Source organism: Manacus candei, unplaced genomic scaffold (genome assembly GCF_025592945.1).
Source record: "Manacus candei isolate 608988 ecotype Guabito, Panama unplaced genomic scaffold, ASM2559294v1 h1tg000002l, whole genome shotgun sequence".
Taxonomy (NCBI): domain Eukaryota; kingdom Metazoa; phylum Chordata; class Aves; order Passeriformes; family Pipridae; genus Manacus; species Manacus candei.
The window spans coordinates 13583557-13610714 of NW_026138050.1; the positions used below are offsets into that span (position 1 = coordinate 13583557).

A 27158-nucleotide genomic window follows, 5' to 3' on the forward strand; every position below is an offset into this window, starting at 1 on the left:
AAATATTGTAAATGATTTGCTGAAAAAGTTTCTGTGGTTTGATCACAATAAGTGATCTAATGCACAGAGAAAAACATATCAGTCTTCTTCTCCCCCTTTCAAAGTTTCAAAGTATTATATATCACCTCTGTAATAAGAGAAGGAATATGCAACAGAGATTTATGGTTACTAATGTTGTACAAACCTTCCTGGCTAAGTGTGAATAAATGCTCTCCTACAACTGAGGGTCCTTCTTTTACGAGGTAAACCTTACAAATGTTTTCAGAAATGACTGCATTGTAGAAGTGCAGACTCATTGTTGCTCCACAGAATCAGGAACTCGGTTTTCCTCAAATGTGGTGATCTCCTGATGATGACAAAGCTTTCATACTTTGTCTTACATAACTATTTATCCTGAATTCACTTTAGAGGGCGTGCAATGTATAATTCACATGTTTTCTCTAGTTTCTGTATTTTGTTTTCTTGTCTAAATCCCAGTCACTGAAAGAAAAAAAAAAAAATCTTAATTATTTAAGACTTTTTTTTTTTTGCTTAATCATTCCATTACTGTGGAGACAAATTATAAATTAGTCTGATGATTTAGACAGAAAAGCTCTACAGAATTTTTACCTGCACGTAGCACAGAGAATGTCTTTGATCAAGGTTTATAAGCAAAGACCTCTTGCCAGGGCTGCATGCCAGCTTCTTAAAGAAAAATCAATACGTTCGAGGAGGGAGCATCTGGAGGATTAGCTTTTGGATTTAACAAAGCATCCCTCACCTGGGGACTTAGGTCTGTTTGAAGCTTGCAGATCTTAAATCACACTTCAAATTTAAGGGTGTGATTGTTAACTGTTTCTTTAAACACAAGTCCTAAGGAAAGAATCCGTGCATTTGTAACCCAGACAAAACATTGTCCCAAGAATCTGATACCCTTCAGATATCCTGTTATATCCAGATCCCACTGAATTATTTAGTCTTTCCATACAACACAGTTATTTTACAGTAAAAAGCTCATAGAATTAAAATATTTACATGCACTAAATGCAATTTTTTAATACTGGACTGGCCAGTGCTTTCTTTCCAGTGGCTCGAGTGCCTCCTGGTGCGTTATCCCACTTTTCAAAGGCACCTGCACAAGGACTGTCTGTCCCCTTTCTCTCCAGAAGGGCACCACCTTGTAGTGTTGAGGAAGTATAAAAAGGAACAAAGTTATGTAACATCCATAGAAACCTTAGTGTTTAAGTTCTCTTCCACCAGAGCTGTTGGAAAAAAAAAAAAAAAAAAGGCGATTTTTATTGAGCTCTGGAATCCAATAAAACTCCAACACTGCAAAGGCTCTGGCACTGCCTTAAGTGATAATGGATGTGTGAGTAGGAAGTCAAGTTTTTACACCATATAGGTTATAGGTTTTTTTCTTTTTAATTTTTAATTTTTTTCTTCAGAGAAAGATTGTTACCTGATGTCATGGTTTGAGATAGCCCCAAAATCTAATTCCCTAGTCTAAGCCCCCTCCCACAGCCTCTGGGGGAACACAAGATCAAACCACTACACCTAATTAGATAAAAAACCTTGTGTTACTGGCAACAGCAATAAGGTTCCCAAATATATTTGAAGATCTGGAGCAAATTGACTCAGGAACACAAAATCACCTCCCTTCCTCAGAGATTTAAAACTTTAAACATCAAGATCAGTTTTGAAAATATGCCTTAAGTTTATTAATAATTTAGATTTTACGTATTTATTTCTATAAGTGAAACCTCAAATACATTATTTTAACTGCTGTCTTAAAATCCAGCTATTTTATGTCAAACACAAAAAGCTGCCTGCTGGTTTTGAAAACTCCTTTTATAGAGGGTCTAATTTATGAAGATGACTGAATGGCTTACAAATACTTTTGTCATACTGTATTTGATAAAACACAGCAACTCAACCATGCTCTGTGGAAAGAAGGTTGCAATAACTGGGGGTTTTTTTCCTGCTGACCCATAAAATACTTCTGCTACAAATACTATGAAATCAAGTTTTATGGTAACAAGTCTTCCCCTAAGAAGAGGCTCAATTTCACTGCCATGAATAGCAAACAGCACTGAAAAAAGGTTGTGGTAGGAATTCAAAGAGGCAGTAGTAGTTCACCCTGTTTGCTCAGCATCAACATGTTCTAAAACTAAAAAAAAGAAGAAAAAAAGGAAAAAAAGTTATTGACAGCTTTTTGAGCAATTCCAATTAATTATTTTTTTTTAATCTTCACTATGACCCCCTACTGGCTAAGTACCTGAAAAGCATGAACTGTTATTGAAGTTTAAGGAAGTTCATCTCAGGGAAAACAACCCTCCCCTTAAGGAAGGCATAGCCTGTAACACCACCTCTACTGTCCTGCACTGTCCCTGACCACAAACTGGGATAAAAACAACTTCTGCATTTGCCCTCTATAGACAATTTTGCTTCACCTACTTCCAGTGCCTCTCCATTGCAATATTTCAGAAGCATGGTGCATAATATCATCCAAATTCTGTGCTGACTCCAAATTGCTTTTCCTTCCAAAATGTACAAAGAAAGCCTGAGGTTATGAATAAAAGCAAAAAGGCCAAGGAGTGACTATCAAATGTTCATAACCTTTACACATGCATTTCCCTGCTCCAGATTTGAAAATGAGGGACTTTAATTTCCCCTCTTTAATAAAAACCTACACGAGGGTGGCTCACACTTGAAGGGGTGTCTGTGGAAAGCAGGGAGGCTCCCCTCGGAAGATAACATGGGTCAATGAGCCTGAGGGGCACAGCAGGTGCAGATCTATAGAAAGAAAGGCAGGGAAATCAAAGCTGCCCTCAGTAAAAAGCCCAGGGGAGCTGAGCAGCAGAGTCTGCAGCCTCCCCACAGCCCAACTAACAGCAGAAACACCCCCTTGCAAGGCTTTATATCAGAGCAGTACATGCAGAGAGCTGCTCTCACACACTCTGTATAAGGAGTGTTTGCCTCAGGTTCTGTAAGTGGCAGTTTATGAACACACTGTGCCCTACAGGATCCCAAATCCATGCAGGTGCTGCCTTGGTTCACCCCAGCCTTTCCAATGGATATCTAACAGGTCATTCCTGCACTGGCAGCTCTGACCCTTCAGTAAAAAGGCACAACCTAAGATTTTCAGGAGTCATTCATGACATTTAGGCACTACTTCGTTCTGCTGTGAGCCTTTTTACCCTGAGCCATGAGTTTCTCTGAGTTTTCCAGAGAAATGATTCCCCAAGGACAGCACAGGCTGGCTGTGGCAAGGGAAGGTAAGTCACAGCACAGTGCTCATCTTTCACACCTACCCCTTCATTCCATTCTACTTCAAGTTTTCCAGTACCATGCAGACCAAAAAGCAATTTCAGATGCTGTGATCAGCAGGGAATAATGAACAGCAGCATGCAGTGCCAGGAAAATTAAAAAGGATGTTAATTCCCATCAGAGCAAGCCCAGTCTTTGACAGTGTTTTGACTCCTGGGTGAGTACTCAGGTGTGCTGCTCCCTGAGCCTTCAGTTTGGTGATCACTGAATACATCTTAATAAAACAAGAATGCCTGAGGCAAACTACCTCTCTCTCCTCTGAGCTAATTGGGAAGTGATAGACTCAAGCTATTATCACAATGTTCTAGCTTGTGCTAATTACATCAGTCTAAACTAAGTAAGTTATAACAGGAGTCAAAAAAGTCCTGCTTAAGAACAGCATTTTGGGCTGAAAATGGAATTTCAAGAATAACCAAGAGACTCCAGTGCCTCTTTCTTGTCCAGGAGAGGGGAGAGCCAGATTCAGATCTTTTTCCAGCCTTACACAAGTTTAGTTTATTGTATTATTATTTAGTTGTTTCTATGATGTGTGACATCTGCACAAAGAACTGGCTTGCAACAGCTGACCTGTGGCATTGCTTGGCACACAGGTATGTTCATGTACCTGACAGGAATTAAATAAAACACATACTAAACTTGGAGTTCCTGCCCTTCAAATCCTAGTTAAGTTACTGATTACTCTGAAGTATGCCTTTCTCTGTCTAGCTTTAATTTAAAAGGAAAACTAGAATAAGATTCCACTGTATTTCAAAAACAAATCTGGAAGCTTAGCATTTATTAATGACTATATTCTATCCAGGACAACTTTTAGGAACTCTACAGCCTTAAATCACAAGACTTTGGGAAACCAGGATGGAAGCAGACACCTGTTACTTTCACATGCTGGAGTTTTTCATTGGACTAATTAAGGGTTCTTCAGAAAATTTTCAATAAGGGCGTGAGACAAGTTCCATCACTCAGCAGCCTCTTGGATACATCACTGGCATCACCTCAGTTTAAATTCAAGAAGACTTCAGGGAAATTTTTCATTCTTTTTCCCAGAACAGAAACTCATTTCCCATCTAACTTGAGTGTCAAATTTGACATTCAGAAGCCAGTAGACACTGTAACATATTTAATCTAAAATGACTTGGAAGCATATGCTAACTCTTTTGATCACCACTCCAAAATTGTTCTAAGATCTCCAGGCTTACACTGACAGATGTTGTCAATGTCCTGCCCGTGTATTTTAAAAACCAGAAGCAGCAGAAAAGAGCTAAAACAATCACAGCAGGAAAAGGTAACAGGAAAAAATATTATGCTTTAAATAGCAAATCAAACTTTAAAGTACTCATTTCCAGCACAAGAAATAGGAGTTTTCTTTAAAAAGCAATTTATGCATCATGATAGAACCAGGTAAAATCCACAATCTTTTAGCAAACTGTATTCAAAATCCATCCTCTCCAATATATTTGTAGCTACAGATGTTATTTCTTCTGGATATACTAATTCTGGCAGTTATTTGGATTACAGATAAAATACAGCTGAAATTCCAGTATTTATAGTCTAGGAAAAAGCTCTGAGGGAGAGACTAGACTTTTTTTGTGCTTTCCAAATGTTTCAGAATCATCATTAGAATCACCTCACTTCCAGAGTAACACAACATAGCCATCATTATTTCAGCCAAATCACCAGTATCATAAGGATTTGCTCAGTGACAGATATGTGGCCAAGAGGAAGATATCAATCAAGCAAATAAGCATCAGCCAGACTACCTGGAAAAGGGAGTTGATGCAATTTCCATTCCAGACATTAAAGCTGCTGAAGTTTCAGGCATGAACACATTATATTTGCAATTACACCTTGCATTTCCATGAGGCAATGAACCATTTGTGACTTGTTGTAATTAAATCCCTTTCCAACCACCACATCTTTGGATTCCTTTTACAAAAAGTTGCAGGGAGTCACGTCCAAAACACAACAGACACGTGTTAAAGCACATTCCACGCTGGAAACAGGTGGTTACTGCTTAAAGCAATAATTCACAAAATACACTCTAAATACAGATAAGTTTATTCTCTATTCCCATTACCCAGCTTCTCCAAGAGGAAGATCCTGCTGCATCTTGTTTCCTTTTACCTTAGGTCCTTCTTTCCCCCTTTCTTTGCTGCAAACCCAGGCAGATTAAACCAAGGGAGGTGCTGTTGCTCATACCTTCCTCATCCTTGCCTGATTAGGTGACAGGATGAGCTGAGCCATCTCTGGCTAAAACTGCTTCAGCAAAACCCTTCAGGATGCTGTTTTATCTCAAATCTTCATCTGGACACAAGACTTTCTCTCCTCAAGCTAAAAGCTCTGAAAACAGCCCACTGATTGCAAAACCTCTGAACTCTGTGACACAGACTGGCAAGTGATCCTCAATACAATTTTTTTGTTTTCTTTCCTCATAGACAATCCCATTACCAAGAGCATCACGACTACAGGCAGCTCCTGCCAGACTTTGGGGAAAAAAAAAAAAAAAACCAAACTATTTTCATCCAAGGAAAACGGTGAATTTGATATAAGTTGAATCAACTTCAAAGGCAGTCAAGTGCTTCAGTGTTTCTGAAGGAACTCAGGGGTGTCAGTAGGTCATTAGCACTAACAGGTTTGCTCTAAAGGTCCACTCTAGCAGGGCCTTGCTATTTGCCAATGAAGACACAGCCAAAGTCAGGAAGATTTCTCTATTTCTAGTCAGTCGTGGACTCGCTGTTGCAGAACTATTTATTTAGTCTCAAATGCAGCACAAGCAAGAATGTCCAATTTAACGAATTAAACTTGGTCTGGGACAGCCTTAACAAATGGAAAGTACAGGAAATACAGAGGATATAGAGCACCTCACTTATTATAGGAGATTATTTGGTTACATCCAGCAGCATTTTCACGGAAAAACTAAATTCAGAGATGTTTCACATCACTGAAAGAACACATGGAAACCTTGAATGCTCTTAGTCATAAAACATGAGATGAGAAAATGGTTTGCCTCAATAGCATGTTGGTATGATGCACATTCAATAGCTCACTCAGTTAAATACAGTCAGGAGCTTCTATTGCTGTTTCATTATTAGTTTAATATTGACTAATTAGCAGCATTTAAAATGCAGGTGTAGTGTAATAAAATGGTAGCTGCTATTCATTTTGTACAGGTCAAATACACAATTAAGTTCAGCTTCTAGATCACACTACAGAGAAGTACAAGAGTAGCAATTACTTTTGGATCACACTTCCTCTGGCACAGCACTTCAATTACATTTAATTACTTGGTGGTTGCATACTAATGAGCTGAAGCAAGATTTATGGTGATGAAAATATATTTCCATACATACTTTAACATTTTCCAGTTCTTATGTACTAGAAATGGAGGATTCAGGCTTTTGCAGCACTTGGTGAAATATCTACACTTATTTCATGTGGTCACATGGCCTAAAAAGAGCCTTAATTCAGTCTCCAAATTTAAAAAATTCAGTGTGGTCATAGTTTATAGCAATCCATAACTGAAAAAAATAGGTATTATATAGATGTCTAATTTTGTACATAAAAGTGGAACAGGAACCAACACCCAGAATCTGAAGGGAAATTAAACCAAAGAAAAACCAGGTATACCCTGCACATGTTTTTGAATGGATGAGGAGAAAATGGACTAGGAATGGACTAGGAGAAAAACATCCCAAAAAAGTAAGAAATTCTCTATCCCTGACCCAGGGAACATTGAGAGCCTTCAGACTGGAAGAACCACACTGTGACAGTGTCCTCCTGCCAGGCTCTGTGGAGTGGGGAGGACAAATTAAAGGCCAGTAACACTCAGAAACTACCATTCAGTGATGCTCCCAGTTTTACACAAGACAAGAACTCTTGACTCTTAACTGCAGGAAGACCAGGATATCATCACTGCAAAGAAACAGTAGTAAGTACAAAAGAGGTAAATGCTTGTATTGTAAAGTGCAGAGCACAACTGAGAAGAGAAAGAACATCTGTTTTAAATCTATAACAAGGAATAATGGGTGTATAAAAACGACAAGAATCCCATTACTGACTTCTTTTGATTTTTCATTAGGTCCAAAATGCCTGTTATCTATGTGAGCTGTATTTAATCTCTAAAAAGGGGATTTTTCCCACTCCAGAATGAATACTAAATATCAAGGACCTAAACTGACTTCCTTATTCAATAGCAGAGGGTGGGAAAAACCCAAACCCAAAGAATATTAAATCCAAAGATTTTATTTGCACTGAGTTTTAAAGGAAAACTATGATCATGTCACTCAAAGAAAAAACAAACGTTTGCTTAATAACATGGTGAATGTCAGCTATAGATTCCTGCTGCAATATTAAACCTGAGTAAAAATAAAAAATAAACAGTAAATCTCTGAGCATTATTACTCTGTGAGAAAAGTACACACACTGAAAAACAAAAACCCTAAAAGCAAAGCTGACTCACCATATGGCAGATCTAGTAACAGACTAATTGCATGGCCAAACACCTTCCACTGGCAGTGGATGGTCTCAGGAAGACATAAGAAGGAAGACAGAATATCTGAGAGCCTGAAGTCTGCTCTGAGAATCTGGAAAGAGCTTTTGAACCACACCAACCAAATCAGATTTGATCTTTGTTTTTACAGACAACAAGGAAGGTTTTGTACCAATGAACACATGCCATTTTTCAAAGCAGGATTTTGATAAATTACTTCTGCTAAGAATGCCGCAGTTACTTTCCAGAAATCAGCTCTTCTGCATTTTGCCTCCCTAAGGAATAAGCTGCAGCAAAGGGAAAACACCTACCATTCTGCATGTAGGATTGTCCTTCATTTTCCAGATAACAAAGGCTTGAATGTTATAGCTTATAAGCCTATAAATTTCAGTGTATAGAACTGGTCCATTTAGGATGTCTTGCAGGTCAAAAAATAATAGATTTCTCGATGATCAAAGCTGTTATTAGCCTGCAGTTCTCTCTGAATAATAGGTCACACTCCCAGGGATGTTCACTTTCCCAGTGTCAGCTGAACAAGGATCTCAGCAAAGTGATCTAAACGGTGTCAAGCAAGGAGTAATTGATTTGTGATCTTGTTTTCCACCAACACAGTTTGCTAGCTAGATTCTACAGGCTCTATAAAGTGCAAAGGCATAAATTTGCCATTTTTATGACACAGAAACCATTAATACACATATTTGCATACTGTTAGGCACCTGAGTAATAAAGAGGCTTCATAGATCAGCAAATATTGGAGCCAGGTGGTATTCCTGTGATCACCTAATACATCATCCAGTGAGTCCTGTACCTGATACACTCAGTATCCAGCTCATTTAGTCAACCAGGTTTTACCACAACCAAGTGCTCTCCTGTTAACTGACCCAGTAACTACAGATTAATGTTAACTTGTGAGATGAACACCAAACCTGAAGCTGTCATGGTCTGAGACATGAGCCATTTCTTGGCAGCATTGCTGGTGGCGTGGAAGGACAGCTTATTTTGTCTCTAAATGCAACAAAGGAATCAACCCACTCTGCAGGAGCCTGAAGGGACTTTGAAACAAAGGCCAAAAGTTGCAGAAGGCAGCTACTCAGAAAACACAGTAAGCAGTTTGAAATCACTGTTTGAATGTGAGAGGCATCGACATCACTTTTTAAATGGTGGAGTCACAGCAATCACCTCACCCAGAGCCTGCTGGATTTAACCACAGTACAGACTCAAAAACTTCCTGGTGCAATTTTCCCCAGATGGATACGTGGTCCTTGGAACCACTCTGCTGCAGTTTAAGGCTGTCACCTGGCTGTCTGCACTATGCCCATGACCCCAGCAGGAAAAAAATCTGATTCTGTTGCAACGTGCACAAGATTCTCTCTCCTCTTCAGCAAGGCAATGAATCAGGCACCTGACTTTGGGGACGAGAACACATCCATCCTATTTTAGAGGATGTTTTAAGTACCACTGATTTAAGTGGAATAGACACAGGACTGAAAAGTACAAGTGCCTTCCTAGGCCAAATCAGAACCTCTGTTGGAAGAAGTACATTCCCTTCTCATTGTGACTTAATACATGCCCTCATTATTTATGTGGAAGAACAAAACCAGAAAGAACAACTTAAAAAAACCTTATCTTCATGGTACTGTAAACAGCCCAGAGGCAGGGAATACACAAAGCAGCAACAACAGGAGTGATTATAGAAATTATGTGCAGTCTAAAAACTATATTAAACACTCAGTATTTCTTAATCACATAAAGGTCAGGCATTTCTGTAAACGAGGTGCTATTCTTCAAGAACCACAAATTAGCCCTTCTGCCCCTGGGAAGAACAACTGCACACCCTGTGGCAGGACCTCAGCACCCAGTTGTCACTTCAACACTGTGACCAACAGGTTTGAAGGAGATGGGCAGCCATGGCCCAAGGAATTAGGGGTTTTTTTATGGTTTTATCTGATTTCTCCAAATTCTTCTATTAACTGCTTCCACGTACATTTTATTCCGAAAATTGCTTTTCAAATTACTTTGTTTTGGTTTGTATAGCATATTTTTTTCCTTTGATAAATGGAAGTGTTGCACTTACATAGCAGAATCCTCTAAAAAAATGTAAAGAGGTTGGGTGTCATGTCCCTCAAAAACTTGCTATTGCTGTGAGTTATTTTTTGAAAAGCTGATTGTATTTGGTTCACCACCTCACAGATGGATGGAGCCTTTGTTAAGAAGATGAGGCCTCCCCAGAGTGTCCCATCAATGACATCACACAGGTAGTGCTGCCTGAAGATCAGACACAAACCACTAATTTCCTGTTGAATAAGTTATGTCAAGATTGTTTTGCTGTAATAGTTCCAAGGGCTTACTCGAGCTTTCCAAACTATCTGAAACTTTTATAAAGAGCAATGGAAGAGAAAAATGAACAATTTGTGCAAAATAGAGACAATAACATTTTATCTGTTGTCTTCAAATTCTTAAAAAAAAAAAAAAATGTCAAATCCCTATGAAGTGCTGAGGTTCATCCTGCCTCAAACGTTCACATTCCTAAAATTATTGGGTGTCTAGTGAAAGAAAGTAAGTTATTTCCACTTATTTCCAGCAGCTGCACACCCCATGTTTTGCTGAAATAGGAGGTGAGACCTCCAGTGCTGTGAGTTCACCTGCCTGGAAAGCCAGAACTCCAAAGGTTTTTATTAATAAGGAGGATACACAAAGTCATTTCTCACAGTAAAGCTTAATCTAGCAATTCATTTAAAATTTGCATTGACCTAAAAGAATTTTCTGTCAAGCAAGTATCAATGCTTCTGAGTTTGCAGTTTTTGAATCAAGACTCTCATTAACATTTTGGTTTATTCTTGAAATTCCGTACTGCTGAAGTGATGGAATTATTTCAGAAACTCAGCTTTACTAAAAATTCAGCTTTTAATTTACATTCTTGTGTAGCAGCTTACATTTCTGTTTGCAGTCTTACAGATAAATCTGTCACTAAAATATCACCCAAACAGCTTAAAATGTAGAAGTTAACAGAAAAACTGAATCTAGAATTGCTGCTTTTAAAATATGGTTGAAGGCAAATTCATGATACGAAAAAAAGAGGTTTACTTACAATTTAATACTCAGAGTTGGTAATCCAAGAGTAGCTTTGTGATAAATCCTGCACATTTCTTAGAAGATTTAGAGAGTTTTCCATTTATATACACACACACACACACTTTTCTCATGCTAATTATATAATTTCTTGCATTTCTTAATGTTAATCTCTTGGCAATTTTTATAATGCTTAAGGTGACATTTGGCAGTTGGAGTCCCCACAGAAACAACTGCCCTCATTCTTGCAGAAACTAATTTATTTTTTTCCCCCACAACATGTGTGGCCCAAAGAACATGATAAATTATCAAATTCACAGCTTCAGGACTATTTAATTTCGTTATTGTTCAAAGAAGTGCTGGCTATTTTCTTTTCCCACTGCGGCCTTTCAGCATTTAATGGAAAGGTAAAATGGCTGTTTAGTGTTTCTGATAATAAAGCCAAGTAGAAGGAAGCAAACTGACACTAACAATATAATAGAAGAAGCTCTAAATTTAGCCTCCTTAATCACTCAAGGAGATTAAAACATTTATATATTGCAGGTGAACAGGCCTTTGAGGTAATAAGCAAGTCAGTTCTCTAATCAGCAGCTTTTCCTCACAGCTCCTCACAGTCTCAGGTGAAACCCCTGGAGAACTGTGCTGGGGACTGTAAACCAAATTCACCCTGCTGGAGAGGGGGACAAAAGGGCAGGGGGTGCTGAAAAGGGGGAAGCAGAAAACTAGACCCAGTCATGGGGAGTTCCTAAATACCAAGATTCTAAAAACACCTTCAGAAAGGACAGGCAGGATGAAGCATCGATTCGTCCCCGCGCTGAAGGCAACGTGATAACGGCCTCAGCACTTGGGGTGGGTTTCAAAGTTCCCCCTGTTATTTTGGGATGTGACCTCCCCGTGCAGAAGCACAGCCAGACACCTTCCACCAGCTGTCACACCCCTCTGTGTGTCACCATCAACCTCCTGGGTCAGCATTCCCCAACAGCATCCACAGCTCCAACTGAGCAGAACAGCGATACTTCCCAGAGCGCCCATGTCATAAAAGGCAATTCCAATTACTTCACTTAGTAGTTACAAGACATTGAGGCACAGGTTTACTTTCCTCCCCAGCCCCAAAGACACCAAAGCTCACTCACAATGACAGCCTGCCACGTCAGTGGACTTCACACCCCCAGATCTGTGTCACAGTCAGCAGCTACCACTCAGTCACCTCCAGTTATCCAGCTAGATAAACTGTCCAGGGAGCAGTTGGTTCATCCTATTTATCTTTTGCACTTGTTGGGAGATGATTACTTGGAAATATCTCATCATGTCCTGCTTCAGGTCACTTCTTATGCCCTGTAGCTTCAGATTATGCTCTACAAGGCACCTCACGTGCTACAGTGAGGAAAGGAGATGGCTTTGGTTCTTTCACCTTCATGAGAACTGAGAAGAAACCTCCCTCAACCCTATTCTCAATGCAGAAAAATCAGTAAACCCAAAACAGAAAAAACCCCCACATTGGCTTCAAAATGAATTTGAGAATGAGGTGCAAAGTTAAGCAAATACTTTTATCCCTCTTTAACCCTGCCTTCCACACACACGTAAAATCCTGTGCCTGTATTTGGTACCAAATATAACACACAAGGCTGCCTTGGGAACTTTCCCCAAACACATTCTTAGAGAACCAGTACAAATAACAAGTATCTGATCTCCTGACAGCCAGAAAGTGTACAAACTGAGCATAGAAATAAGAAAGGAATAAACCTTCAGAGAACTGCAAAGGCATTTTAGCTCTTTCCTCGATCTCACAAGAGGAGTTCAAACCCACACTTTTCTAATACATCTTTCCAGGACAGGACAGAGGTAGAACCAAGGGGTTGGCACAGATATTTACATTACAAAATATCAATTTCCCAGAGGATGCAGGTGCCTCAATTCATCTCTGGCTTTCTCACAGAGTTAATGGGTTTTTAGGATTTTAAATGCTGTTAATGCAGTTCTCTATTGCTCCATTTGAGAGGTGGGTTTGGTTCCTGGCTCAAGCCACCATTCTTAAAATGGAGCAAACTCCTGATGCATACCTTGAAGCAATGATTTCATCCCTCAGAAAACAGAAATCCTGCTCCAACCACAGCTATCCTAATCAAATTAAAATAGTCTGAGAATAGCTGGGGACATCTCCCTGAAGGCTCCATTAAACTTTGTTCCTTCTCCAGCACAGCTACAATCAGTTCCTAATGTGATGAGGGACAGGTCAGGGATGGAAACACCTAAAATAGTGGGTTTAAGACCATTCCACTCAGCCTGTGTGGCTTCCCAATTTCATCTTCCCCCAGTGTGTGTAATCTTGCAGAGATCTTTGCATTAAACTTGTGTGGTTTAAGTATTTGTCAGCTCCTGCTGCTCCCTCTCCACCCAAGAGCAGAACACCAACTCTGACACTGCAAGCATTTGCACAGTAACTCATTGCAAATCTGAGCAAGGATGGTGCCTCCAGGTGAGGAATGAGGTGAAGAACAGAAGAACTCTTCAAGATGCCATTTTCATGCAAATGCCCCATAAAACAAAGCACAGAAAAAAAAAATAAACACAAGAAAACAAACATCACAATTTTTTAAATGAAACGTTTCCGTCAGTTCTACAGAAGGTATCAAGGGGCTTAGAGTTTTAGCTTGGAGCATATGTAAAAATCAGACTCCAGCTCAGGTCTTGGGAGATTTAGGAGGATCCCAATGTCACCTGTGGAGTTTTCACACTCTCCTTCAGTTTCAATGAAATCAGAATATGTCTAGTAAGTGTTATACAGAAAGCAAGGAGCTTCCTTAAGCCTAAACTAAAGGAAATAAGTCACTATGTTTGCAAATCAGACTCTACTGCTCTCTTATTGAAAGATTAATTTTAAGGTGGTGGAGTCAGTTTGGCCTTCAGAGGCTTCCTGGCCCTGAATGCAGAAAATGTTATACTTCATATGACCCCAAATCACCCTCAAGTTGTACCTCAACATATCAGCCCTTGGGAAGAAACTGGGCTTTTATTATCAGCAATACTAAACACATTCCCCAAATTTACATAAAGTCTTCCATCAGATAAACTCATGATGCTTTTCAAACTTTAATTAAGTTTTAGCTGAACCTAATGGAGATGTGCACGTTAAACTTTTATTGTTGCTGTTTATAAGTGGCCAATCCTAGAATATGAGGATTTTAACTACTTGCTTTATGTGATACAACTACTTCTTTCTAAATTGTGCTAAGAAAGCCACTTGCAGAGTCAGGGGACCCTTAGCTGAACTAATATAAGCACAACTAAAAGCAAAGAGATTTTAACTTCTCCCTAAGTCAGAGATATAGGAGGAAAATTACAATGAAAAGGGAGAAAACAAAACATTAGTCAGAAACACAGCTGCATTCCTAAAGAAACATGGATCTTGGGACACTGAACACTAAAGCATTGGTTTCTGCCATCCATCCTCCAGAAGAGCACCTGGTGCCACCAAGGTAGAGCCATGAAGCTCTAGAAGTGACAAACATCACAAGTGAAACACTGCAATGGGGACCAAATAATTTGAGCATTGTCAAAGTTGAAATAAAACCTGATATCCAGCTCCAGTGAGACACAGGTTTCATCCTCTGCTGCTCTGACTTCAGTGACTGATTTCTTTGGTTTCAAGGGAGCACAAATCTTTAGATTTTGAGGAGGAAGTGTCAAGAACAGTGAAGTACCTTGGGAGCTTCATGACAATTCCTTGCATTAGTTCCCTCTCCTGTTGACACCTTTGAGAAAAGCAGATTGTTTCCACTGTTTATTCCCTATTTTATCTATATTCCCCAACCAACCAACTTCCTCTCTTCAGCTGAGAGCCTTTACCTCACTAAAACACAATTACTTTGCTGGGTGAAAGCAATGACATTTCATCAGCCTGCCTCCAAATCCCCTTTAACGTCTCTATAAATAATAAAATGCCTTCATAAGAAAGACTGTTCAGATGATTTTATATAATTTATTACAGATGAAACTTGAAGCTTTTGACACTTGAGGCTGTTGAACACTTCTTTTGACACTTGAAGCACCTCATACTAGAAGCCTTTGGAATTACTTGGCTAAAAGGTACTGATTGTGTGTGCTTTTGTGTTTTGATTGCTTGTTTTAGTGAGGAGAATGATCTAAATACTGATTTTTACCAACTTCTATGTGGGACAGCTTCTATTACCAGAGGGCTGGTGTTACCTCCCTGGCTTAACATTCACAGTAAGGGTTGCCCAAATGTCCATTTATTTGAAAACGTTCTTGGTCCCACTGCTGACTAAATGAACAGTGTGCAAACAACATATCCTGCAATGGACTGAGGATAAATGGTCTCTACCACCTGCAGTGGGAACCAGAAGTTTCCACTCCCCTACTCCCAATGGAAGAGCACATGGAATTAGTTTTCAAAGTTCAAACGAGAAGAGGAGTGGAAAGAAAATATTAGTGAATTTTCAAAGCCTTGTAGACAACATGCAATTTCTTGAGATGCCAGGGAAACAGATTTCACACCTGGAAAGCCATCATTTTCTTCAGACAATCGTTCTTTAGCCCAAGGAGTGGGGTCAGCAATTGAAAAAGCCAAAAGCTTTTGTTTATAGGCACCTTTCATTTCCAGGATTCCTTAAGTCAGCATGACAAAATTACACATTCATCAGGATGGGTACTTTGGGCTTAGAAGAAGAAAGATATTTCCAGCAATTACTAAAGCTGATGCAAGACTAAAGTAGCAACAAGGATGTGCACAATCTGCACAATCACATAAAACATGTAACTAATTCCATTCTGCAGCCTCTTTGAATTGGTAGCATGTTCCAATCTCAATACTGATTTAGTCACCTCTTAGTTTCTTCATTAGAACCTTCAGATGAAGGAGTAGCACATGAAAAAGCCCCTTTTGTTAAGCAAACAGATTTAAGGGCAACATGTTTAGCAATTATGCAGCTGGTAATAAAAATCTACTTTGGCAATTTAAGTAAATGTTCATTTTACAAAAGCAAGGTTTAAGAAAGTAAACAGATAATAGGATGCTATCATTTACATATGTGGAATTCCAGTGCAGACTTATATACTGAAAGAACTGAGCAATTGATATGACATACCAGGAAATGCTGTATATTTTTATTTTTGCTTCACTAGGTGATTTAAGCAAAGATGTTGCTCTGTGGAATTATGGCTTTTCCCAAGTGGAAAAACAAACAAATAGGAAAAACAAACAAACAAACAAACAAAACCACACATCTGTCCTTCCAGCACTACCAGGTAGTCACTAACCCAACCTTGTACAATAAGTGCTCCACAAAATGAACTCCCCAGCCTGTGTGAACCTTACTTTTGCAGCCTGGTTCAGTCCGTGTCAGCAGAGACAACACTGTAGGTTGGACCAACACCACTAAGAGAACATTGTCATGGCACAGCAGAAAACTGAGACAGCTCAGAGCCAAACTGCCCCCACCCTCTCACATCCCTGTGCTTCATCCTCCTCAGAGGTGTCAGCAGTCAAACTCGTGTATCCAGCTCCCAAGGGAACTCAGCTCTGGGGCTCCCTGACTTCCCTTGGCCTTGTCCAGAGCACCCAGTGATGATTCCAGCCACCTCCAGGGGTGACATTTCTTTTATCTGGGATTTAGACTTCAATTATGCATCCTCACTAAACAGGTCACTCGGGTTTTTCTCTCTGATCCCCTTCCAGCAGCATCACCCAAACCCTCTGCACTGGCCAGGACTGTGATGGACCAGGATTGATTTCAGTCACACAGCTGGGCCTTTTCTGGGTTTTTTGTGGTTTGCTTTTTTTGTTTGTTTGTTTTGCTAAAACTTCCCTGCTAAGAACCATCCACACTGCACACACTCCAAGGGAACAGCTCTAGCAGCTTCCTTGCACAAAAGTTACAGACATAACATACCAAGACACCACACAGTAGTTCACATCACACTTGTATTTGGCCTTTTGTCCGAACTGACCCATCAACTAGGAAGATTAAGGATCCTGGAAAGTAATCAGTGGGGCAAAATTCATCTGTCAACAGATAGAAAGGTGTTAATTCAGTTTAGAATTCTTGGCTCTATCACATAATGAAATTTTTTGGTGGGGAAAAAAAAAAATCACCATTGAGCACCCACTGTGGATTGCTAACATAACATCTCCAGAGTGGTTTAGCTGCACAGCAGACTTTAAAATGAATTAAAACTCATCACACAGGAAAAAAAAAAAAGGGGGATGAAGGTCATTCTAATTAAGATGCCTCTGCAATTAACATCCCACAAGAAACTGTTCTTCCATGAGTATTATTCAGTGATTTTTTCCAACAAATTGGGTAAAGAGGGTATGTATAAATCAAGTCATTGGTAATTTTCAGACAACTTAAATCAAACCTCAGTCATAAATTCTGGGCTTGTCTGACAGAAATACACTTCCACATGGACAAACACAATCATTTGTGACATTCACGGTTGTTGGTAAATGAACCTGAAATCCAAGCCAGAGCAGCACCTAAACCATTGATATATTAACAAGGGACCATCCAGCAGAATCAGCTTTCTGCAAAAATGTTGAACTTGCAAAGAGTAACAAGGGCACTGATAAATTATTTCACGGGGGGAACACAGACCACAGACAGAAAAACACAGAGATACAGTTGCTTAGTTATCCACAAGAAGGAGATGAGTTTATTCCCATCATGGGAGTCAATAACATCTGGTGCAACAACTCCATACAGGCTGGGATGTGCAGTTGGGCAAAATCCAACTACAGGCAAGTATATTTATTTTTCCAATGAGAATAGAGAGTTACTGCAAGAAATTTACCTGAAAATGTGATGAATTGTCCATGACCTGAAGCCTTTGATCAACAATAGTGTTCTGTTTTTAAAAAATTACATGTTCTAGCTCAAGCAGAATTTAGGGAGTTAGTGCTTTGAACAGAAACCAGTCTAGCAGTCTTGAAATCTAAGAAGGTTCTACATGTTAGTGGCCAAGAACATCACCTTTTTGTAACATGTAACACTGAACTGAGACATTAGAAGAAAATGTTGTCACATAACCAAAATCTACCGTGCCTGCAAGATTCAGAAACCAACCTGTACTGACAAAGAAGTTTGGTTCTGCTGCTTTTACAAGAACCAGTCTTCTTTTAGAGCTAATGCAACAGCTTTCTATAATGTCATTATTTATTTTAAATGAAGTAAAAAGTGATTAATTGCTCAATCAGTATTCTTTCCTTTTTATATAGACTCTTGTAATTCACAGACAGTTTCTAAACATAACAGTCAATGATTTTGCCCTCTGGAGACAGTGAAAAGATTGGGGTTTTTTAGTTGAAATAAATATTTTAAAGAAAAAAACCTCTCAGCATCTCAGAACAGAGGATACTTCCCCAGTGTGTTATTGATAAAAATGCTCAATTTCCATTTAGTTATGGCCCAAGTCAAGGAATGAGCAGTCTCAGTGTGGTGACAGTTCATAATTTTACATACTAAATCCATTTATATTTTGTGATTAGCATTCAGTCTTTGGAAAATAACATTCACTGAAGATAATAAGTGTTGAACCCGGTACAACTCAACTAAAACAAGAATTTAGCACACTAGTCATGGGCATTAACAAGAATAGAAATTTGATGAAAAACTTTTAAATTTTTCACCATCTCCTTACAATCAAAAGTAACCAACATCACCAGAATAATTCCAGGAGCTGGGGAAATGCAGAGCCCCTTTAGTGTGCACATTTAGTGACTGAGCCTATGCTGCTGTTGCTCAACTATTCAAGGGCATCATGACCTTGGGAAAACAAAGAGCCCTTTTAAGTTTATGCCAGTGATGGTTGATTCCATTTTGTCCCTGCTCAATTATTAAAGGTCATTATGATCCTGCACAACTCTTGCTGTGTAGCCTTGGACAACCATGTGCTTGTCTTCACCTTTTGACTTGTCTGTCCAGTTACCAAGTAGGTAAAGAATAATTTTTTTATTAAGTGAAGGACCAGAGTGGTGTTATTTCCTAGAGATCCTAAATGACCTATAATTCACAGTAACATCTCAAACACAATCATCTGCCTCTCCTTGCTGGCCCCTGAGGCAGCAGGACCCAAACACCAGCATCCTGCAGCACCACTGCCAGGCTCAGCTCCAGATAATGGCCTGTGCCATAAGGCTGAAATGCATTATATTTTAAAGCATGGAGGAAAAAAAATAGCAGGTGAAAGAAGAATAGATGTTATCAGAATTATTGTGCTTAGGAAATCTTTCTCACTTCAAGTTTTGCCTTTTGGACTAGAACAAAAGTATCCTTTCCAAGGACTGCAGACACTTCCCATTGATTTGTGAACCTTAGATGGACCTTTATTAATTAAGTATCAGCACAACTAATTGAGAATTACTTCATTATCTACCACTTAGAGTCAATGACATCAGGTTAAGTTACTTAACTGTTGTATTTTCCTACACTGAGCTATTAGAAGTTTGCTGTTGGTGACCAGTTGGCTCTTGAAAGAGTTATAGTGCCTTAAGGTGCCAGAAAGAAAGAGATCACAACACAAGACAACTCTCAAAAGCAAATGCTCTGTATTCTGAATTTAAAGGATAAGCTCCTTTCTAGTGTAGACAAGATTATCTCTAACTCCTGGGGCTGTTTAAGAACTGCACAGTGGGCAAAGCATTAGAACGTTAGAACACATTAAGTGCACTCTCCAGGGAGAAATTACATGGGTGGCAGTGCAGCAGATCCTCCAGTCTGATTTAATGGAACAAAATAGGCAACCCTTTAGTAATAATGCATCACAAATGAGTCTGAACATTGAGTACTCCACAGGAAAGGCAAAGCTGCTTCCATTTTCAGTTATTGCATAGTTTCTGTAGCTTATTCCCCATTGTTTCAGGCCAGGCTAATGACTAAGACCATAAACATTAAAAAAAAAAAAAACCAAACAATAAAACACACCACCAGGAAAAGTATATAATGTTATTAATTTCTAAATAATAGAGACTGAAATATTTTTCATAATAACTAACACTGAGCTACAAAAGGAGAAAGACAGTAGCAAATAGCAATGCATAAATACCTTAATTTCAAATCTCTACTAAATCAACCCTGTAGACCAGAAATGTCTTTTTTTTTGCACTTCAGAAGACATTAATGCATTTTAGTTGCAATTTCAATCCAAAGTATTATTCCAGTCACTCTACAAAAGTTATAATATTAAGTAATTGATTATTCAAATAGAGGCAGAAACGCTTCATGAACGTTCCTTATCAGTGAAATTAAACTTCCAATGAGTAAATACAACCAGCTTATGTTACTCTTGGTTGCAATTGCTTGCTGAAAATAGGCAGTTATTTGCTGAATGAATTGAAATTTCCCCCATGACAAAACAACCAGAGAGTCCCTACAAAGTCTTTGGTTTTGTGCACTTACCCCCTGCCATCTGGTGATCTGTCCTGACAACTACAGGAAAAATGGCAAAGTGAGGTCGTTCATAAGGGTCTGTTTCTGCTGCCTTTCCTTGTCCCAGGCAATCCCTCACTGCAGTAATTCCTGCTCATTGTAGGGACACCATTTACCAACGTGGGCATTAACCAGCTGAAAGGTTCACAGGAGGAGGAATCATTTTCAGAGAGAATATTTTCCACTGACTTGGAATTAAATCCAAACCAGTTTGTGAAGGTCTCTTATCCACACCTTTCTACAAAAGGCTCCCTTACTTGCTTTTAGCAAATACTCCAGTAGAAGTAACTCCAGCACCTTATACCACCACTCACTTCTAAAAAATTCACATCTCCTTTCTTTCCACCTCCAAAGACAGACAATTATGCCTGTCCTGGGTCACAGAATTTGAATGTGTTCTGAATCAAAACAACAGAAACAGTAATTCCAGCATATATCATAGTTTGTCTAGCAAGTCAGTAGACTCAATCCTGAAATTAACTTCTAATTAGGGAATCAGACCCCAAAAAAGGAGAATAGGAAAGGCAGATGTAGACTGCTTTACACAACATGTTCCAAGTGTCATGCTAGTCAAAATGTTCCAGGATGCCTAGAGGAGGTGCATCCCATAATTTCCAAGAGCAAAAGAATCTCAACATATTTAAACATTATTAAAGCAGGAGTGAAAAAGCCTAAAGCACAGCCTCGACAGCAGAGTGCTTCAGTCTACTTAGGACCTTGAAAGTCAAAAATCAGCACCTTAAATTGGACTCTCAGCCCGTTATGGACCCACCATCCCAGGTCTAAACACGATTCCCCTTCAAAGTAACATTCACAGAATACAATGAAGAGCAGAAAGCCAGGTACACACAAAACAGCCTTTGTGACAAACCAGCTGCAAGGAGAAAATAAGCCTTCTAAAACAAAAAACCTGCATGAGAAACCACATTAACACAGTGTGTGGCAACACACAGAAAGGTCAAACTGTCAGGTTTCAGGTACAATGCTCACACTTGACTGTGTTGATGCATTTATTTCGTGAAAAAGCCTTGAGTTGTTGAGCCAAACAGAACCTCTCCGATAACCCAAGCTGAACATAAGGGATAATAAATGTGCATTTCGTTTGTCTAGACTAACACAGCCCATGTTCAGTGCCATCCTTCAAATGAGGGAATTTTGTCTTGAACTGCAGTTCCAAGCTCATATCTTAACTTCTAGAAAATCCTTCCTCTCCACCTGAGAAATAATCTTTTAAATGATCAGCTTTCCAAGACATGTTTTTCAGCTTTCCAAGGTAACTTCTTTTAAATCTTGGGAATGCTTGTCCACTACTCAAATTAATAGCAGGGTTCAATTTGTTCTGTATGCAAAGAATGACTAAGACTGCAAACATTAAATAGCATTGTATAGCATGTCACATCTCCCCATTTAAACTGTATTTTAAAAACCTACTAACATCTGAGATTTAGAGAGCTGGATTTGCCACATACTACAACTTTAGTGTAGTCTATTCTTCAGATGTGAGCAGCAAAATCAGTTTTCTCCTCCTACAGAAGTATTAAACACACTTTCATATACATTTCTCACATTTTCTTTTCTTCAGTTTTGGGATTGTCAAGTAAAGAGGTTACTTCTGATGGCAACAACAAAAAGTTGCACTTTTTTCTTCACTGGACCTGTAACATTTTCCTCTTTTCCAGGTATTAACAAAGGCAATTTTTTTTAAAAAAATTTGAAACAGTACCTTAATTCCCAAATGCATTCTGAAAAAGTTGATTAAAGTTGATTAAATCATTCTGAAAGTTGATTAAAGGGTGAAAGTTCAAGCTCTTTTCTGCAGGTGACATTACAGATGAAAACACAGTTCAGAATGGTTGATGTCTAGGAACACTACAGACATCAAACCAAACCCAGGAATTTGGTCTTGTTCTGTAAAAATTTGCACAAATGTTTAGGAAAAAAAAAAAGTTTGGTTCACAGCAAAGCAGGCATTAGGAACACAGAAATATTTTTGTACCTAAATGCAAACAACCTTTGCCACCAGTAGCTGTTCAGAGAGATGAAATGACTATTGTTGAAGTACAAGGATTACAAAGATACACACTCCTGGTGATCCTAACTTGTGGATAACTCATGGCAGCCAGTCAGGAGGACACGTCTATAAGCCTGGAAAGAAGTCATTACTTGCATGATCACTTCTTTATATGCTTTTTATTTCATTAAATATGATTTTACACCGATTCAATAATTTCTCATGTGTGCTGGAGCACAGGTAGGGTGACAATCAACCCTATGGCATCATGTGGCTGATAATTATGGTGCCCATCCAGGCATACAAGAGGTACACTGAATTCCACAGAGACCCCGGTTCAGTACTTTTACCCAAACTTTTGATGAAAAGGAGTGACTCACCAGCTCTTCCAAATGCTAATTCCCCACCATCTGGACCAAAGGAGAGATTTCTCAAGTTGAACCTTACTACAAAGACTGCACCCATTTCATTTGAACCAAGTACTTCATTCTGATGCTATGCCAAAAAGAGACATTAGAGGGGAAAAAAATTCCATGTCCTTAAACTCTGTGATTCACACCTGCTGCGAGCAGTTTCCTCATTAGAAATGAAAGTAATAAAAAGAGATGGCAAGAAGCAAATTATTTTAATAGATATCTAAATTACAAATTACAGTTTCACCCCGGGTTACTAACATTAACTAGTTACTAAGTGAAGGAATCATTCCAGGTACCACTGCCAACGAGTCGTTGGCAAATGCAGCCCCTCATTCCCATGGCAAAGAGAACAGCTCTGCCCACTGAAGCCAGTGGCACAAACATCCTCCTGCAACCAACTTGTGCTCAGCAGCAGCTCCAGCTACAAACACACAGTGCCAAGGAAATGCCCACAAGGATTATGCATCATTTCACACACATAAAATATAGATGGTGCCTGCATTCTCCCATAATACCAGATTTCATAATAAGTGGAATAATGAGTTAGAGCAGCTGAGGTAGGTTTCTTTCCTCCAAACCTGAGAATGGATGTTGAATCAGGCAAATTGCAGTGGAACAAATAAAGAAATGGCACACATACTGTGCTGATATTTTATTACTAGTCCAAAAATGAGTCAAAGCCTATAATTTTGTTTAAATGTCCTTCCTTAAAATAGAAGACATAATGGACTATTAGGGAATGTTACTCCAATGCTTGCATTGATTACCCACACCACCATGGCTATTAAAATAAAGATTCTTCTAAGCACAGAAATGAAGTCATTCCAGTGTTTCCTAAGGGCACGCAGTCCATCTTTTCCAGCAGCTTGCTCTCTACAAGGTGACAGACACAGTGATTGTTGAACAAGTTTTCCCTGTTTTTAGTAAAAGTTTTATGTTAACAGAATTTTAAATGCCACATAATTAATTTCTAACGATCTCTCCAACTCAGACGCACTGCTTTAAGTGGGAAGGGGAAAAAAATATTGGAACTTTATATTAAATGTGGTGCAATATCCCAAGCAAGAGTCTACTGAAGTGAGGGGAAAGAACAGTTTCACTGAGCTTTGATGAATTTTGAATCTAACTCAGTTTAAGAATTAAGAATTGCTTTATTATAAAAACTACATAAGAATTTATTTTAGGAGAGACAAACAGGAAAACAATTGGTCATTAGCAGATTTGCTTTAATATTTTTAGCAACCCCCTGCTGAAAAGTAAGAATGTAATGATGGAGCAGATACACACAGGTCCTTGAAATGACCAAAAAAAGGACAGGTATCCATCACCACAGAACTCTCCTGCAGTGGCAAAACATTTGTAAGGGTGTGAATCAGGTCTCACAAATGGGGCAGAGCCCAGTGACTTAGCTATGCATCATTCTAGCATATTCTGCACTCAAAAATTGACCCCTTACAAGACAAAGTAAATTTATTCAATTAAGGTTTAGTCTTCAGTAACATCCTAATTAAATATTATAGTAAGATGTACCATTAAAAAGACTTTTACCCCAAACCACAGTGGATATTTATCATAAAGTAGAAGGAATTTAAAACCTTTAGTCTCAGGGGGGGAAAACAAACAAACAAACCAAACAAACAAAAAAAAAAGACAAAACCAAGGATTATGATTTGACCAATTAACTTGCCTGTATATTGTATAACTTTAGGGGAAGAAAAAAAAAGTCTCTGCCAGAACCAGTATTAATAACAGGAGAGTTACTTTGCTAGCTGAGAGTTAAAAAGATCATGTCTTCATAATCACTGGAAGCCCAAAACAGACTTAGACCAAAGCCCGATTCTCTGTGGTTACATGGCTTGATAAGAGAGACTTCTGCCTGTAGAAACAAACTAACACTGTAGACATATTTTAAATACTTTTGTATCCCAGGAAAACTGTTGCATTTAGAGATGAAATTCCACCAAGAACAAATTGCAAGAACTACCTCTCAAATTATTTAACAACGTAAATCCTACTGAAAGGTGGAATATCTACTTAACTCCTCATTTGAAGAGGCTCATCTTAACTCAGGAAATCAATCCCAGGAGAGGAAAAATACATTTCAGAAAACTTCTGGATAAAATCTGTGCACTGAAGTCTCCAGCAGCTGATAAGTGAATCCTAAAGCTGTACTCTCACCATATGACAACTTAAAGAGAAAACATCCTACACCCAAGACACTGTTCCCACCACCTCCCCCTCCACTGCTGATGGAGGGAAGCAGCCAATTTGTGTCCAGGAAAAGTACCTGGCCCAAATTGCACCATGAGAGGAAAAGCTTCAGCTGGCTGGGAACCCATGTGTTCATCCCCTCTCCCCCCCGGTCTCTGCTGTGCCTCAGAAACCTGCTGACAGGCACGGCAGCCAAACTAAATAGCCAGCCAGGAAACACTGACAAAGTTAACCTCACGTAGAGGTCTGATAATGGGGATATTTATAAAGACAACTGCTCAGCAGCTCTTTTTTTCTGAAATCCCTCCAGATGACATTTGCTCTCTCCCCAGATGAGATCTCTAATCACCAGCTCTCCACCTCTGGAGGCTCTGCACTCATCCCCAGCTGTAAAATAGTACTCTCCAACATCAATGTGGGGGAAAGTCTGAATGGACAGGCTGATAAACAACCCAAACTGCCCAATTCAATGTACCAACCATTACCCAATTTATTAATGGCTATAGGGAGCTGAAAAACAAGTTGTGGCAGTGAATATCCCTTTTCCCCTCTCCTCCCCAACCCCCAAAGAAATAAAAAAAAAGCCAAAAAAAATCACTTCTCTGCAATACACATCTTGCAAGCAGCCAACAGTGAGAGCCCGATTAAAATACACACTCCTGCACTAAAAAGCATGTAGCCAAGGTAAGAAACTCAAGAGGAACATGCTTATTATCTCAGTGAGACGGGACACTTGATCACATCTGTTCTACACTACTTGATGCCCAATTACCAACTTCAGGACGACAAATAATTTCAAGGGTAACCTCACGGCCCTTCCCCCTTTCCCAGCTCAGAGCCACTGAAGACCCTCACTTACACTTTTGCCTTCATCCCCTCCTTCGGGCACGGGCTCTTCTCTGCCCAAGCAAGGCATTATTGCTTCTTCTGCTGCTGCTGCTGCTTCTCTGTCCTTTCCACTGTTTCCTCCTTCATTCCCCAGCTTCAACCTCTTTCCCTCAGGTTGAGAATCATCCACATCCTCCCTTCTTATCTTGCCATCTCTGCCTCGCTGCTTCCCCACGTCTTCTGGGCTGCCACAGGAATTTGACATTTTCAAAGTGTTACAGACTTTATTTATAAAGACTGACGAGGATGCCTTTTTGAAGGGGATTTGGCTTCTGAGAGCTCCGATGTGCTCTCGCTCCTCTTAAAAATTTAAGTGGTGTTTCGAAGGCTTTGCAGAATTGCACGGAGCTCTCCCGTTTCTCTGCCGCCCTCTCCTGCTGGCTGGCAGCTTTGCTTCCACATTCCAGCCCCTGCTCCTAATAAAAAGTAATAACCTTTCGTGTATTGATTGTATGCACGATGCTGCTGCTTACGTTGCCAAAAGCCTCGGACTTCTGTTCTACCTGATCCCCAGTAATTGGCTTTCCTTAAAGTACAAAATATTAGCTGCACCTCCTTTAAATCCAGATTTACCTCTGTCCCTCGGGGATGCAGTGGATTTTGGTTATATACTGTTATTGATGCCAAGAATAATTACCCATTAAAATGCAAAGATGCCTTTAATTCCAAACAGTTTCTTTGAAAATTATTTTATTGCAGGTCTAGGGTTTTCTTTAAGGGTGTTCTTTCTTTGTAAATTACCTTTGTATCCTCTAAATCCCCATTCCACGTTGTCACACCGATTTAGCACAGTGTTGTGGTCCTACTGCTGTATCAATGGGATTAAAATTATATTAAGGTAACCCAACAGGACAGTTCACATGTCTTTTTTCCCCTCTCAGTCAGTTTATGAAAAACATCAACATATATAATCAAAGGACTGGTGTAATATTTGGACCTTTAAAAAAAAAAAGTAACAATAACCTGGTGTTTTGACACACAGACTACAACATTCTGCTTCACCTCATTCTTCCAATGCAAAATGCAATATGAAGCACAGGGGTTTTTTTTTTAAAAAAAGACAATAGGACTTCTGTTTTCTCCCACTTAAGTGCTTGTATATTTAAATGAGATTCTTTATAGCTGACAGAGTGAAGTAAATCCCTAAGAAGCCCTCTGAACATATCTGGATATATGCTAGTCAGAAGCCTGGGGATTAAACTGCAAAAGTGGTGCCCAAACAGTCTGGTGTGGATGAATTCATCTGGTCAAACTGCCCAGTATCCAAGAAGGTCTGTCTTGCCAGAATCTGAAACTTAGAGGGTTTTAATCTGTGTCCCAGCACTAATTTC

The 27158-nt window shown here is 39.3% G+C and overlaps 1 protein-coding gene across 8 annotated transcripts in view; it reads right to left on the minus strand.

Annotated features, from left to right (window-relative positions):
• RBFOX1 (RNA binding fox-1 homolog 1) overlaps positions 1 to 26063 on the minus strand; it is a 1149451-nt gene extending 1123388 nt beyond the window's left edge. For 4 of the 8 annotated variants that reach the window (XM_051793466.1, XM_051793387.1, XM_051793724.1 and 1 more), the window contains exon 1: positions 25799 to 26058. In XM_051793466.1, coding sequence (XP_051649426.1) covers positions 25799 to 26032 — 234 coding nt within the window. In that variant the 5' untranslated portion in view covers positions 26033 to 26058. Of the gene's footprint in view, positions 1 to 25798 lie in introns of all 8 variants that reach the window. The other 4 variants (XM_051793639.1, XM_051793308.1, XM_051793550.1 and 1 more) reach the window with 3 other exon arrangements.
• Between the last annotated feature and the right edge of the window lie 1095 nt (positions 26064 to 27158).